General features: G+C 46.6%; 4 protein-coding genes across 4 annotated transcripts; 2 read left to right on the top strand and 2 right to left on the bottom strand.

The window, feature by feature from the left end:
* Nucleotides 1-390: 390 nt before the first annotated feature.
* Nucleotides 391-3,664, bottom strand: F4817DRAFT_317302 (SNF2 family N-terminal domain-containing protein; the record flags this gene model as incomplete). The annotated part of the gene is made up of 2 exons (XM_049300787.1): nucleotides 391-2,807; nucleotides 2,875-3,664. 2 exons carry the CDS (start codon nucleotides 3,662-3,664, stop codon nucleotides 391-393), a joined length of 3,207 nt encoding a protein of 1,068 aa, XP_049157657.1.
* Nucleotides 3,665-4,627: 963 nt separating this feature from the next.
* F4817DRAFT_317301 (uncharacterized protein) lies at nucleotides 4,628-6,929 on the top strand (the record flags this gene model as incomplete). Its single annotated transcript, XM_049300786.1, has 3 exons — nucleotides 4,628-5,096; nucleotides 5,846-6,601; nucleotides 6,661-6,929. 3 exons carry the CDS (start codon nucleotides 4,628-4,630, stop codon nucleotides 6,927-6,929), a joined length of 1,494 nt encoding a protein of 497 aa, XP_049157656.1.
* Nucleotides 6,930-10,704: 3,775 nt separating this feature from the next.
* Nucleotides 10,705-12,647, top strand: F4817DRAFT_359710 (G protein-coupled glucose receptor regulating Gpa2-domain-containing protein; the record flags this gene model as incomplete). The annotated part of the gene is made up of 2 exons (XM_049306196.1): nucleotides 10,705-10,937; nucleotides 11,003-12,647. 2 exons carry the CDS (start codon nucleotides 10,705-10,707, stop codon nucleotides 12,645-12,647), a joined length of 1,878 nt encoding a protein of 625 aa, XP_049157655.1.
* A 558-nt stretch (nucleotides 12,648-13,205) lies between these two features.
* Nucleotides 13,206-15,073, bottom strand: F4817DRAFT_341986 (class I glutamine amidotransferase-like protein). Its single transcript, XM_049303843.1, has 2 exons — nucleotides 14,021-15,073; nucleotides 13,206-13,916 (listed from the first exon to the last, which is right to left on the bottom strand). The coding sequence occupies exons 1-2, from the start codon at nucleotides 14,495-14,497 to the stop codon at nucleotides 13,629-13,631; spliced, it is 765 nt and encodes a 254-aa protein (XP_049157654.1). The 5' UTR covers nucleotides 14,498-15,073; the 3' UTR covers nucleotides 13,206-13,628.
* Nucleotides 15,074-15,181: the final 108 nt, after the last annotated feature.

Below are 15,181 nucleotides of genomic sequence, written 5' to 3'. Positions count from 1 at the left end.
GACCGTCGATCTGTTAATCTAAATAGACATGAAAAACATGCGGCTCCTCGAGCTGTTAATGTCATACAAGCAGTTTTGACAGTGTTGAACAAATTTGTAAGAGCGTACAAACTATCCCCCCCGGCTTCCAGTAGTCCATATTGGAAATTGCGCGACAAGAATAGCATCAAGTATGAAGCATATCGTCCCCAACATGCATCTGCATGAGCCATATTCAATGAAGTGACGCGAGAGAAGTGTTGAATGCAAGTAGATGATCGATTGAACAGATAGCCTCTGCCCATCCAATCGTAGTTGACCCCTTTTGTAACTGAAACGAAGCTAAGGGGACAACTATAACAGCCTCTAACACCAGCATAGTTCACTCGTGCTGGAGTAGATAGGATGAGATTAGCGAAGGCCGAATAGGCCCCTCAATTCTGAAAGGCTCAAGCGGCCAACGCCTCGGGCGCCCTCCTCGCTAAGGGCTGCATTGACTAGCCTACGTTTCTTCTCCTGTAGCTCGCGGATGCGATCTTCGACCGTTCCATCGATCAAGACACGGTGGAAAGTGACCTCCTTCTTTTGGCCGATACGATGGGCACGGTCAACGGCCTGCTCCTCAACAAATGGATTCCAGAAGGGTTCGAGTATGATGACCTGGGTTGCTGCCGTGAGGTTCAGCCCTGCATTGCCAGCAGACAAGCTGACCAGCATGATCTGCACCTCGGGGTTATTCATAAACGTCTTCGCGGCGGCATCTCGGTCGTTATGATGCATTGTTCCGTCGTAGCGCGTATAATTGAAGCCTTGGTCATGTATGGGAATCTCAAGCAAGTCGAGGAAAGATGTCCACAAACTAAAGATGAGCGTCTTTTCCTTGGGATTCTTCTCTCTAATCGCGGACAATATCTCCATCGTCTTTTTAATTTTGGCACTTGGGACCCAATCCTTCCTGAGACGTTTTAGATATTTCGCCTTCGCGGCGGCATTGCTTGAGCTGGCTTTCTTCAGAGCTGCCATAGAGGTGAACTTATTCTTCCCCTTTCGATGCCGCTTCTTGCTGGCCGCGCTGTTCGTATTCGTCTTCCTCTTCTTTGACCCAGTAACATTCTCGTGACTAGGACGCTTTCGCTTACCCCCAGTCTGAGATGCTTTCTTTATATCCACATCAACGTCTGATGCCGAGTCGGACGGGGCTTTGCGTTTTTTGGACTGTTCAGGCTTGTCTTTGCCGATATACTTCATTGCTTCAACTCGTTTCCAGATTTTCTCTAGGGACATTAGAGAATCGTCATCGGAGTCGTCTGCGAGGTTTTCCTTTAAGGACTCCTTGTTGGCAGAAACGTCCTTCCATATCGCATCGGTAGAGACCTCGGGCTGTATAGGCTTTGCCTTTTCAGAAATAGAATCATCTCCCACATCCGAACTGTCTTCTTTCTTTTTCTCTTTCTCCTTCTGTTCTTCTTTCTCTTCCTCCTCTTCTTCCTCTTCTTGCTCTTCTTGCTCTTCCTCTTCTTCCTCTTCGTCCTCGTCTCCCGATACGATGAAGCCCTTCAAGTTTCCACGTGCATCTACGTCATCATCTGAGTCCTCTAAACTTTCGAACCCATCCGAATCATCATCTGAGTCATCACTATCGTCCAATCCGAGCTTCTCGGGCATATGTGCTTCTACGAAAGAAAAGTGGCAGATGATCCGCTCGGGGTTGATTTCCGAGTCGCAATCTTCATGCGGGCAAAGATTCTGCTGTTCGGAATTCGGATCTCGGATCTCCATCATGGCAGAGAAACAAGTACTGCAGATCAAATGACCACAAGAGTATATTATGAGGGGGCTCTCGGTCGCTTCGTCGCAGAGTGGGCATTCAAATTCAGTCTGTGCTTTGAGCCTCCTCACGACGTTGGGTTTGAGCCTTAGAGCGAGTTGGCGCATCTCGTCTGACGAAAGTTGTATGCCCTCCGGAAGACCGAAATCTTTGATCAAATGCGGGTGACAGCAGGCTTGACGTAGGCGCAGTAGTAATACGAGAATGTAACTATACTGCTTCATTATTGTCCCGGCCTTGATGAACTCGTTCACTTTGAGTTGCTGTTTCTGTTCGAGAGCGTCGTAAAAGTCCTGCTGGTCCTTGCTGAACTTAGTTGTAGCCTCTTCTTTCACGAGTGCTGGTAGCTGGAGGATGGGTTTGCCGTCAAGCATGCTCGTCTTAGTCCGCCTCAGTGTTATACTCCTGAATAGAGCCTGTAGCTTCCTCAAGGCGCTATCGTGGACGTCCTCATTCCAACTCTTCAGCGGCTTATTGATTTCCCAGTTGAATGCATCCCATTCACTATAAGGCTTAATACGAAGAAAACGGATGAGTGGAAATATTTCCTCAGCCTTGTTCATGAATGGTGTCCCCGTCATACAAAGCCTGTAAGTTGACTTAATCCTAGACACAGCTACTGAAGCTTTAGCCTGTCTGTTTTTAATGGAGTGGGCTTCATCGAGAATGACTCGATGGAAGATGACATTATTAGCTAGGATCAACGGTTTCTTCTTCATATTTGGCAGGTTTTTATACTCGGAAATGATGGTTCCATAGGTGGTTAGGACGACGTCGTAGGTGAGGAGTTTAGGAACAGTCATTCCGCGCTTCATTTGACCATGCAATATGACTGTTTTCAGCTTATGGGCTGGTTTGACCTTGGTCTGGATTTCCCTCTCCCATTGTTTGAGGAGGGAGAGCGGAGCGACAATCAGTGTTGTTTTGTGAGCGTGGTCTTTTGAAGGGTGTGCTAGAATCAAGGCCAGTGCTTGAACAGTCTTACCAAGGCCCATGGTGTCTTGTAAAAGAGAGTCAGTTATCCATATCATTCAACCGCAGTGGGTGTGCTATTAGAAATTAATTACCTGCTAAAATACCCCCCTTCTTGTGGATATCTTCTTCCTGCTGTATCAACCAAGTCAGGCAAACCTTCTGATGTTCCATTAGGGTACAAGACATCGAAGCCGGCGTGCTCTTTCGCTGTTCCGGAGAAATGTCGATTTCTGGCATTGTCAAGAAATTCTGTATTTCTTTCTCCTGCAATTCCCCCGATTTCGCTAAATGCGGGTAGGTATTTCTACCATGTCTGACGCCATCGTCGCTATCATAATCATAATCATCGTCGCCATAGGGATCTAGCTCTTGAGCTATAGCAGCAAGGTTTAGAGGCCCAGCTGATAGTTCGCATGGGTAGTATGATTGACCTTGGTCGAGGGCGCTCGCCGATGACTCGGATTCTTGATGCATTTCGCGTGCGGATCTGAACGCGTTTGCAGCGACAGGCGGAGAGTCACCAAAAGATCTTGTTTGATTCATCTTCTCTTGCTTTTGCCTGCCTTGGCTTTGTGGTTGTCGCGGTTGCTCTTGTGGCTGACGCCCCAATCGTTCTTGGCGAAAGGCTTCTTCGGCTTTCTCTACGTCTCGATTCGCTCGTTGCTCTAGCTGCGCTATTTCAGATATGCGAGCCTCGCCGCCGGCCTGTCTAACCTGTTCTACAGCTGTCTGTTTGTTAAGTGTCGGCTGGTGGTTTTCTTGATCGAATGAGTCAGGCCCAACGCTGTTTGTAGCTCGGGTTACAGAAGTCGACAGTTGGCGTTTCGGCCGCACACTTTGTCGATTCGACGTACTGTCGGCTTGTAAAGACAACGGCGGCATAAGAGCTTTTATGCCTTTGTCTAACCAATATCTCAGTTCGCCCAAGTTCGCCCGAGTAATAAAGAGGTATGCAGTCAAGAGCATGCAGTCAGAGCATGCGGTCAGAGTGGCACGGGCATACGGGCAAGGCAGAAAATTAGGGTTGCAGCCCGGGAATTCGAGAGTTGACACTGATTGGGTTGAAAGTTTATTTCTGTAGATACCATATTTTTTTTCTTTTCTTTTTTAAGTGATCCTTGTAATAAAAAGATAAAAAGTACTACTACTAAAAACCAGAAGAACTTTGACGGAGGTAAGTTTACTAGGATCTACCTAAAGGATCGCGATTGCACTCATTACGTCGGTCTTGATCGCCCTACCTTCCCTTAGGTACCTAACCTTCCCTAGTTTACCTTAGTCTTGACGCGCATACTCGCGACGCCACGTGCCTCATCCGTGCGCAGATACAAGCTCTGACGATCATTCAGGCACCAGTCCTTATATACCTAGGTACTTATGTAGGTACTTACGTAATTAAGTCACCTGACTCTACTCGGTATAATATGGCCTAGGCTTCTGCATGATTAACACTCTCTTCAACAAGTCTATTACGAAGTTAACAAATTCTAAAAGGCCTACTACATAGCTCTTCACCCTTCGTTTGAACTTCATAGCTATATATCATTTTCTTAATCTCTCCCATTTTGGATAGCGGTTTCCATTTATACCTACCTAAATAGCGGCAATCACAAGGTAACTCAAAAGGGCTGTCGGCTAGTTATAGAGATTTGGTGTGGTTTTCCCCTTGTATTTTCGAAATATCATAAGTCTAAGTAAACGGCCGTACTAAAGAACAATTCTGTAGATTATTAGGCTATTCGACTTAACATAATATACTTTCCTCCCTATTCTCGTTATTGATCTCTCGTAGTCTGTAAGTTTCTCTTATGAAAAAGAGGCCATCCCCCTATCTTCCCCCAGGCGATGTATCTTAAAGAAACGGACGTGATTGAACCTCCCGAAGGCGGTTGGCCAAATCTTAGTGCCAACCTACAATCATTAAGTAAGACAGACGAAGTTATCTCGCTACTCTATCACCTACCATATATCCGCAAGCCCTCTGATGACAGGGATAAGGCTCACGGTGCTCCTGGATGTTATCTTGCAGACTGGCAGAAATTGGGCAGCTCCGTTAGCAATGGCGGGACTACGAGAGAGATCCTTAAGCTCGTATCGGAGGGTTCTTCCATACACGAGGAAATGCCTCCTCCTCATGTCATCAGCCTCACAGCCGGTGGACGATACAATCCTGTTTTCCTACTAGATATAAAACTCGGTGTTGTACATTGGTACGAGTGCCCCAGTGAGATCAGGTACGAACCGTCGCGAGAGCCGATCGAGGATGACCCGTATGATTATGCACCTGAGAAAGAGGCGGAATGGCGTGCCGAAGGTGAGTATTGGGCCATCCCTGATTTTTCTTCGGGGTGCTCGAGGATCAATTCCGGGAGCTGAAATTCATCCCCACAAGCTCACGGACTGTGCTGGACGTTTACACCAACGGTCCAGGTTCAGATGGCATGATTCCAATACTACAGTAGATCTACCGTGAGCACGGCTGGCCCGACTTGGAAATATCACAGGCGAGAATGCCTGGAAGCTGTGCAAACGGCCCTCGAGGAGCGGTATCCGGACTCTGCCGATCGACGCGATGACGAATAGGGGACTTGTATTAAGTTTATTGATATGTTATCTGAGGTTATGTAACAGCTGATATAATTTTGTTTAGTAACTCATTCATTAATAGTATTACCATCCACTTAACACATTCCAGATATCATTGCAAGTTAGCATTTAAAATTCCTGAATGCAGGCAGACAATCATGTTAACGAGAAAACAGGCGGCTACGTTCGCAGTGGGCTATAGAAGATTAAGCGTGTAGTAAGGCGCTGCCATCCTCCCTACAGATACATAGATCATATATATGAGCACATATACAGGTCAAAGTTCGGTTTTGGGATACCACGCACGGACGCCGTTTTCATCTGAGGCAAAAGAGATATCGAGGCCGTTTATTACATCGCAGTCAATTGGTGTATGCGATACCACTGAAAGTGAATACATTGTGTTCGCTACGCATGAGACTGTGGTGATTAAGAAATCCGTATTGGTATCAATTGCTAACTTCATACTTGCGAAAGATAGTAGTAGGGACCTAATCATCCCTCGCTGGAGATTGTACTTATCACTGCGCGGTTCGAGTCTCGAAGCTATCCCGCAGACCCGCTTTGAAGGAGACGGTCAAGTAAGATTCGAACTCGAGCTCCTGTCCGAGATCCGGAACATGAAAGCAACTATTGCGCACGACAAAGTGTATTCTCTATACTCGGTATTCCAGGCCATGGGAATCAACTTGCCGAGCCCCGACTACGGGAAGGACGCAGTAAAGGTTTTCGAAGAAGCAACGCTGGCTTATATCAGAAGCCGTCAAAATCTCAACGTTATCGCAATTACACTGCCTCCAGACCCAAGCTCCGGATCTCCTTCTTGGGTCCCCGATTGGTTGACCCCGGGACGCAATGGGTCGGCGTTGATTTGGAAAATAACGGACTTCGATGCACAGTATCATTCCACTACTCCTATACTCACGGATAACACCCGGGGCGGCAAATTAGGCGTAATGGGGAAGGTTATTGGGAAAATAAATAAGAGAATTCGCTGTCCTCTCGTTTTGGACCAAGCACTCAGTCATATCCAGGCATATCAGGAGGTTATTTCGGCTTGCCTCGACTGGCGCCATTCAATCAGTAGTCTTACTAGATATTCACCGGGGAAAGACCCGAAGCTCGTCGGGCAGGCGCTACTTCGCCCTTATCACGCCAACGTACCCAACAGCAAACTAGGCACTTTATACCGCTGGGCTTTGCATGGTGATGGCACATCGCCTCCAGAGGATGGTAAGTGTTTAGATTAGGGTCCTATGAAGTTTCCCTTTGCTAACCCTAGGAATGATCAGAAACTACTCTTGAGGCTATCACGGAGAAGCGCAAGCTTCGAGAAAACTGGGTAATCTTCACCCTTGACACAGGCTACTGCGGTACAGCGCACCATAATTGCCAAGCCGGAGATGATATAGTTCTTCTCAAATCGCTCAATCCACTCGTTCTTCGACCCCAGTCGAAGTCTCACGAGTTCAGAATTGTAGCCCCCGCTTATTGTGAAGGAGCGATGAATGGTGATATGAATTCGCACAATGATGAGTTAGAAGAGATTATACTTGTCTAATGTTGTTACGGGATATTTCGTTAGTATGTGGTCGGCACATAAGAAGTTCGGGAAGCATTTTGATGAAAAGAAGTTTCGAATGGGCTGATAGGTACTCTGAAAGTACTCCCGACGGGGACCGGTGTTTACTAATAGGGGCCGTTACGTATCATATCATTGGAAATTTGAAGGACTACCTCTTTGTCCATTAGATGTGTTGTCCACGATTGGTGGCCGATATGAACAAATCAAACGACGTTCTAAGAAGATAATTTACTATTACCATCATCCCATATCTTGCGTTTGGGGACTTGAAGGTTTGTAGTACAAAGAATCATAAGCGATGCTGAGACAGGTTGTTAGAACTCATATTTGTAATATAACCGCAACTAAGTATACTCCAGGTGACCTTTCGGTGAGTTTACATAGTAACAAATCGTTATTGTTGAAATAGTTTCATACATAACTCTGGTGGGGTTATCTTCACTATGAGGTACTAATAACCTGTTGACTTTAGAGGCGAGGTAAGTTTAAAGTTGTCCTAATTACTAATGAGACATAAATGGTAATTTGTATTACTAGTACGTTAAAAAGCAAAAGTGAAATAGTTCAAGATTGGCCATATTAGTTAGTAAGTGATGCTATTCTCGTATTCTTGTTAGCACTTTGCTAATATATCTCAACCCAACCGTATCACTTATATGTTAATAACCAGCTACTAACTAGGTAGTTACCTATTTAATAGCTCCGAGTCTCTAATGTACCCACTATCGCACACATGTAAAGAGCCTTCATAATCTAAGGTGTCAGATAGATAACCTCGAAATAGTATAAGCACAATGGTTTACCTACTGTATCCAAACGTCTAGTGCTAAACTCGATCAGACGGTCGTGTAACTTAGTTAAAACACTGGAATTGGCAAAAGCCTTTAGTCTCACTCCCAACTTGAGGAGTATCACTAGTAGTTTTTGATGAAGTTATGAATCAAACTACTTTAGAAGTAATCTAAATCCTTGTTCTAAAGCCCTAATCCTCCATCTTATCGTGTAGCTGTACGTGAACCAAGTTATTTATATTCTAACTTGGGGTTGGACTTCCCGTAGATACCGGGTTCCTTTCTTGGGACACTCGCCCGATTATACCGCCAAGACTCACCACCGCGGCGATACTGGATAATCGTCTAATCAGATCGGACAAGGCGCTAGATTACGTCGTTTTTTCCCGTCATCTATACACTGCCGTGCACGTGTAGTTTACCCAAGACCGGCACAGCACGCAAGGATGTAGCCAACGACAATGGTGTGGGAGATGCACGGATGTGTGGGGGAATAGAATGCGGAAGGGGGAGTCCTTTGACTAAAATACTCGTAGCCGCCCGCTAATGAATTCCCGTGTATGATTGGACACAATAGCCGAAGATGTTACCAACGATTAAAACAAGTTTCAAGTCTTTATAGCCTATCGCGAGACTAATAAGAACATTCCTTCTTAAAACATTAATGCTGTGATTTCACATTTTATCTTTTCCGTGTTTTATTGGTCTAGAAGTGCCCAGCCGCGTAAATGAAAAATACCAAAACCCATCCTTCGCTTCCAATACCCACTTACTAAATTACTACGATACAATAAGCTTGGTGCCTTCGGTGAATGTGGTTAAAGCAGAAACAATACGTCTTACCCGAGACACGTTATTATGAGGCATTCTCGAACGAGCTTACCCCTATTGGTTATGAAATAAAATGAGAGGATCCTATGAAATAATGGTAAAGGAATAGAAAATGTGCTTAGGATGTATCAAATAAAGAGTTGCACACTTTGCAATAATCTATTGTGTTCCATCGTGTAGGTACGAGATCAATGATAAGTCGGCAGATGAGGTTTATGTTGATTGTCTCGGGTTTTCTAATGGGTTTGTGCCACGCACCATTTCGGAGGTGTGAGAGTCCTCGTACGAATCAAATCCGGGGCTTTATTTGGTATAGCACAACCTCAATCCTGATATATTGATTCAATCTCATACATATGAACTTGTCAGTTGGCAGTAGCTTACATCTTGCACCGAAAGCATTTGTGGATGACATGACGGCTTGAGGCTCCGCCTTTGGGATCAAGTGCTGCATTGGACTTATGAGAAGAGTATGCGGGCCATCTTCTCCGCTAAGCCTAGCGGGTATATGAAAACGGTGATGAATAATGTCTAGGCTTCCGCTGAAATAAATTCACGACTGATGGGAATTCAACTATCATGGCAGATTTATATTGGATATTTGGTTTCTCTTCTCGATTTAGGTAAGACTGTAAAATAGGTAACAACAATATAAGAAAGTGAAGTTGTATTTTGTGGGGGTCAGCAGGCTTTGGAATTTGTCCCGGGGCGATGGTCACCAGATCTGGGTTGCATGCAACGAAGTGTGCTTGCCTGCTACGTGGTTGAGGTTATGACGAAAGCAGAGGGGTCATTGTTACGAGGATGAGGATGTTTATGGGGAGTAGCGCGCTAAAAATTCATGGATGCTAGCCCCGCATATGCTCCGTTACGGCTGTAGCGTCACTGGGGCTTCATCACTTGGTCAAGGTTTTAGGGCTGGAGATCCTATTGGGAGGACCACGAATGTGTAATACCTTAAACGTTAAGCCCCTTAACGGGATATTTAGACCCTTACACCGATAGCTACCAAGGTACAACAACTACCTACACACATGAACATCCATTTTGGCACATCGCACATCTAACGCTCCTTTACGCGAGAGTACAGTACCGTGCATCCTTTGTACATTTCTAGGTATTTAATTATTGTAAATTTATTGCACATACATACATTAAGTACATGACATTACATTACATAACATAACATACTACATACCTACCTCACATACATTCCCTGGTTCTTTTTGCCCTCACCGCCACGAACACAGAAAAACAGACCGCTAACGCTAAATTATGGTACGGAATATACACCTAACCTAAGGTATCCCTTCATGGTATTTTCTTTGACTATCACATCTCTCTACTTACATCTCCCCTTTATTTCCTTGTTCCTTTACCCTAGTTATTCTTTAAACCTTATCCTTAATACCTTTTTTTTAGTTATTAAGGTACACACAGCTTAGGTACATGTAGGGACCGGCATTTACTCTAGTCGATTACTGCATTCCTACGTTTTAGCTCTTGCACTACTCTCATACTGCTCTCATACTGGCTTGGGCTTGTGATTGCCACCAAGTTACCGGATACAGAAGCAATTATTGACATATTTTACCTCTTTCAAACATACAACATGTACAACATGTATAATATGTGCAATATAATGCTCTAAGCTTAGGTTGGCTTCCACTTAAGCACGCTATGCATGACTTGCATCCTAGGGGATAATGCTTTCCCACAGCCCGGCGCTTCTTCGTGGAGTGGATGTGAACTTAATTCACCTTTACTCCCTCTTGTCTTCTTCCCAGATACTAAATACCTCTTGACCTCTCCTTAGAGGCTCCCGACTCGGAAGATTCTGACCTACTTGACCTATTCTTAGGTATAACTAGAAAGAGCAGATTCATTGTATTGCTCATACATTTCGAATTAAGAGTGTCTCTCATATCAGCTTTCTATCAGCTTTCTACCAGCTTTCTCACACCTCGGCGGCCTCCGACCCCATCTGCTCATTATTTCTACCTCAAAACCATCGCCAGCAAATATGACACTCGAGATCCGATCGAACTAAACAACTCATTGGGAAGCATGACAGACTATCTCCTGCTTCAATTGCACCCCGAGCCTCCGTTTTGGCCACCTCAGCAAAGATGGCTCCCGTAGCATGGCCACCGGGCACAGCATCCCTTGATGAATCCCTTGATGAATCCCTCGCATCCTATACTATGATCACGAAACGTAACCTCACTCGAGATTCGGATTTCAACGACCCGGAAATCGTGGCCCTTATGTCGATCTCGCTCATTACAGCTTCCATCAGTGTGTTTGCGGCTTTATGCGCCTTTTACTGGTTTGTTAGGATGAGGAGGAGCTTCCGTCATGAGTAAGTCGACTAACTTTGGTAACTTTGTTCATGGGGTAGTTTTAGATAAACTTACAATTTTACAGCTTAATCATGCTTTTGATTCAGAGTGATATGACCAAGGCACTCTGGCTCGTGGTCTGCCCGCTTGCTTTCTTCGCTAGGAAACCGATCGACTCAGGGTCGACCTCATGTCAAGTTCTGGGATTTCTCCTTACCATGAGCGTCGAAGCTTCGGATATTGCCGTCCTCTTGATCGCCGTTCACACGGCTTTGTTTATTCTCAGGCCCCGGAATTCCAGTGGCGCAGCCGGCCTCTATCCGTACAGACGCATAGCGTACATCTGTTGGGCCATCATTCCCATCATCCTGGCAGCAGTTGTACCAATCACTGGCGGCCGTTTCGAAGATAACGGTCCCCAATGCTATCTACCTGTTCACCCTGATTGGTATCTCAGCGCACTCAGCTGGATTCCACGATACATCATTGTTGGCGTCATAGTAGTTACTTACACCTTTCTCTACATATACGTTGCTTTTCGATTTCGACGTTTCAGCAAAGACCAAAGACGTGCCAGCACAGTACATGGCGACGATCCTAACCGGAATTATAAGCGCGATCACCGCCGTGACAACAGTGGGGATGTCCCACCCACACCGCCTTTCACTGACCACGGATTGCTAGATTCGGCACGAGATAGCCTAGCCAAAGAAGATGATCCCATCGATCATCAACAGTCAGTTGCCTCAACACTTAGCAGTCTCAATTGTGGCGGGGCCACTCCTACTTCTCTGCGGCGGCCCGAATATTCTCTACAAAGTTCGGTTAGATGGAATCCCGTAGATTTTGCTACTGACGGATATTTCGATCCACGAGTGAGGCGGGGTAGTCATACAGCCTTTGGTAGTCCTGCTGCTTCATCACCGCGCGCTGAAGCAACAATCCCTATCCGCCCTCCCGATTTCGTCCATTATAGTCCGCCAAAGTCCTCGCAATCCACTCATGGCCATTCTCGATGGAAGCATTCTATGTCGTTCGGCTCGAATAGCATAGCAGGTTCCGTCTCTATTACGGCCAGCATCCCGCGACGTGAGTCACCGCGAGCGAATGGCTCAAGGCGAAGCACATCGTCAAGTTCCGTCTGCTTGCCCCAAGAGGAAACCGATGAAGCGATGAGGCGGTCACGCGAGAAGCAACAACGGCAACTCCGCCTCCTATTCGTCTACCCATTAATTTATATAATAACGTGGGTCGCACCATTTGTATCGCATATTCTGAGGTATGACGACAATTATACCTCGCCCGGAGAGAAGTCGGAACCTGTGGCACTGCAGGTTATCAGCTTCGCGAGTCTGTGCATCGGTGCTGCCGTCGACTGTTGTTTCTTCAGCGCCTGGGAAAAGCCGTGGCTGCACCTGCGTGGTGGTTTTTGGGAAGGCTTAGCATCACGGTTGCGGATACGCAAACCCTCACAACGACGGCAAAGGGGTATGGGTCGTACGCGCGAGGAACGGTTCGTAGACGCGACGATGGCACGTGTACGCCGCGAGCAAGAGGAAAATCTCGAAAGCCTGAATAACGGAGCTACGGCGGCCGCTGGAAGGCCTTCCGTACACTGGACGCGACAGAACTCGGCGCCCCGCGAGTGGTGGGACGTATTAGACGTGGAATACGACGATTCCCCCGGGACGAGCCGCCCCCAATCACACGGGATACAAGCAGGGTCTTAACATAATAATTACGAACGGCATGACGAATATGAGGGCTGGGCGCCAATATGCATTGGGTAACGACCGGGGAACGACATCGGCGTAATACCGAATGCAGGTCAGACTGGAGCATTTACATCGGAAAGGGCAAGGACGGTCACGATAAGATTTATTTGCATATATGCATGGCACGGTGCCCGGATTTCATTTTGGGGGCACAACGGTACTATGGTATACATACCTAGGTTGAAGAAGAGAAGAGCGTGGGGGTTGGATAAAAACCCCTTCTGATTGCTCTTGACATATTGACTGCGTATATTCAATCAGCGTTACGGGAGGCGGGGAGCATTGCTAAAAAAGGGAGGGCATTGGGCGGCGTTTACACATATGTAATAAGCATTGAGTTACATCAGGCGATGCGACAGGAGGAAGGCTACCTATCCGAGTAGTCTAAGCCTGGGCATTGAGGGTCCATACCATGGAATTATAATTCTTGGAAGAAAGGATGGTTAGGTTATTGGATGCAGAATAATTCAACACGTGATGTTGTCTCACTTATTTATCACTTCTCGGTTGGCATTTGTGAGATGATGATTCTTTTTTTTTTCTTATTTGATTGATCTTCATACTCGATCCGAAACAATGTCTGCTAGGTATGTGTGATAGAGAACTCTGCAGACCTACAGACTCAGATAGGAGAGACCGATAATCGACACCCTTCTTTTTACTCAACTGTTAAGTGATATTGAGTTGGTAATAAATATCATAATTCCGCATCAAAGGTACGTATTGCATCATAAGACTTCATGGTGTCTGAGGAGTTGCCATTCCCCGGCAGCTAACCGATTGGTCTTCATAACCGGTCAATAAAGCACAATCCTGGTTTGTGTAACCAACACCTGCGGATCGTTTCTGCCCCGTCTTATTATGGTGCTGTTCGGGATGTCTATATAAATTTTGATTTTCTCTCCCATCTTTTACCTTGTCCTTCTCTACTGTTTCTTACTGTCGTAGGAAACGCAGGAAAGCCCTAGCAACGGCGACGCCATCGTGTTTATTACTAACACGACGCATGCCGTCCTCGAAGATATCCGGGCCCAGAATGCCACCATATCGGCGCATCTCGAGGATCTCACGCACCATATCGTCGGTGAACTCAGGATGACCCTGCACCGTGATAAATCGCTTCGGGATATACATGGCCTGCACATCGCACACGTCGGTGCGAGCTAACTGGATGGCGCCTGGGGGTAACGAGAACACCTGATCACGGTGCATTTGGTGGATAGCCTGTGATGCGCGCAGATAAGCAACTGACCAGGTACCTAAGGTATGATATGGCGAAACAAAGAGGTGTATGGAGATGAAGAACGAAAAGGGCAGGGTATACGAACCAGCTTCTGTACGCCGAACAGCTTCTTTCCCTCCTCTGTGAGCTCGTGGTCGGTGACGCTTATCTCCCATCCGCGAACATTCTTGCCGACCTCGACCCCAAGGGCACGGCCGACTATCTGGTGACCGAAGCAGACGCCGATAACACGGACGCGGCCGCCTTCGAGACACCGCCTCGTATACTGAGTGAGGCGGACGATCCAATCGTCGTTGTCATATGCGGAGTACTTAGAGCCGCTGATGAGGATGGCGTCGATCGTCTCGGGGTCCGGGTACGAGTCAGGGTGATTTACAATGTCGTGAGACGAGAGCTCGAGTATGGCAGAGAGGGGTTGGGGTGGCTCTAATGATGCACACGCCCTCTCAAAAAGATGTTTGAAGACCCCGCCGTACGACCCGTATTTAGCTTTGATTCCAGGAACTGGGTTATCGGCTTCGAGGATCGCGAGGCGGATCGGAGGGATGTACACAGAACCCATGGTGCTTTTTTTTTTCAACCCAAAATTATCGAGCAATGGGCTGGCGATTAGGTAAAAGGTAGGTCAATGGGAAAGTATGGATAGAGGTACGTTGGATGTTATGAAGATGCAGTTGGCCCGAGGAAACAATGAAGAGGATGAAATGCTTTAAAGGCTAGGGAATCTACCGGGTAGACCAAGCGAGAAGAATGTCTCAAGACTTCGCACTAGCCTTTATATATACGATCAAGACGCCGGTAGTGGAGGCCAGCTCGTGCGTCGACAGGATTCAGGTGGTGAACACCTCCCCCTTATTCAGAAGTGATTCAGAAGTGACAAGTGTTGGACGTGACTGTACTTCAGCAGATGCAGGAGATCCAAATCCCTCTTCTCCTGCCCCTCATGGCGACATACCTTGGCCCCCAGCAGCTACCCAGACCCCCATTAATGAAGAGCTTGTCCTTAGTTGCACTTGCATATACGTGTCTGTGTACGCCAAGAAAAAGGACTGGATAGGTTCGGAGATAGAAATGTAGACGGGTGGCGGGGGGAAGTATACCTAATGGGCTGAATGGGTGAATGGGTTATAATTGGGGGTGGGAAAAGAAAACTTGGGCAAACGATAGGATCATTAAACAATTCGATTCACTATCGACGGAAACTTCGATAGGCAGAAAATGACAGGCGGTGAGCCTTTTTCGTCAT

Source organism: Daldinia loculata (assembly GCF_022478755.1).
Source record: "Daldinia loculata strain CBS 113971 unplaced genomic scaffold F4817scaffold_35, whole genome shotgun sequence".
Lineage (NCBI taxonomy): Eukaryota > Fungi > Ascomycota > Sordariomycetes > Xylariales > Hypoxylaceae > Daldinia > Daldinia loculata.
The sequence above is the reverse complement of the archived record's forward strand: the minus strand, read 5'-3'. Positions and strand labels throughout refer to the sequence as shown.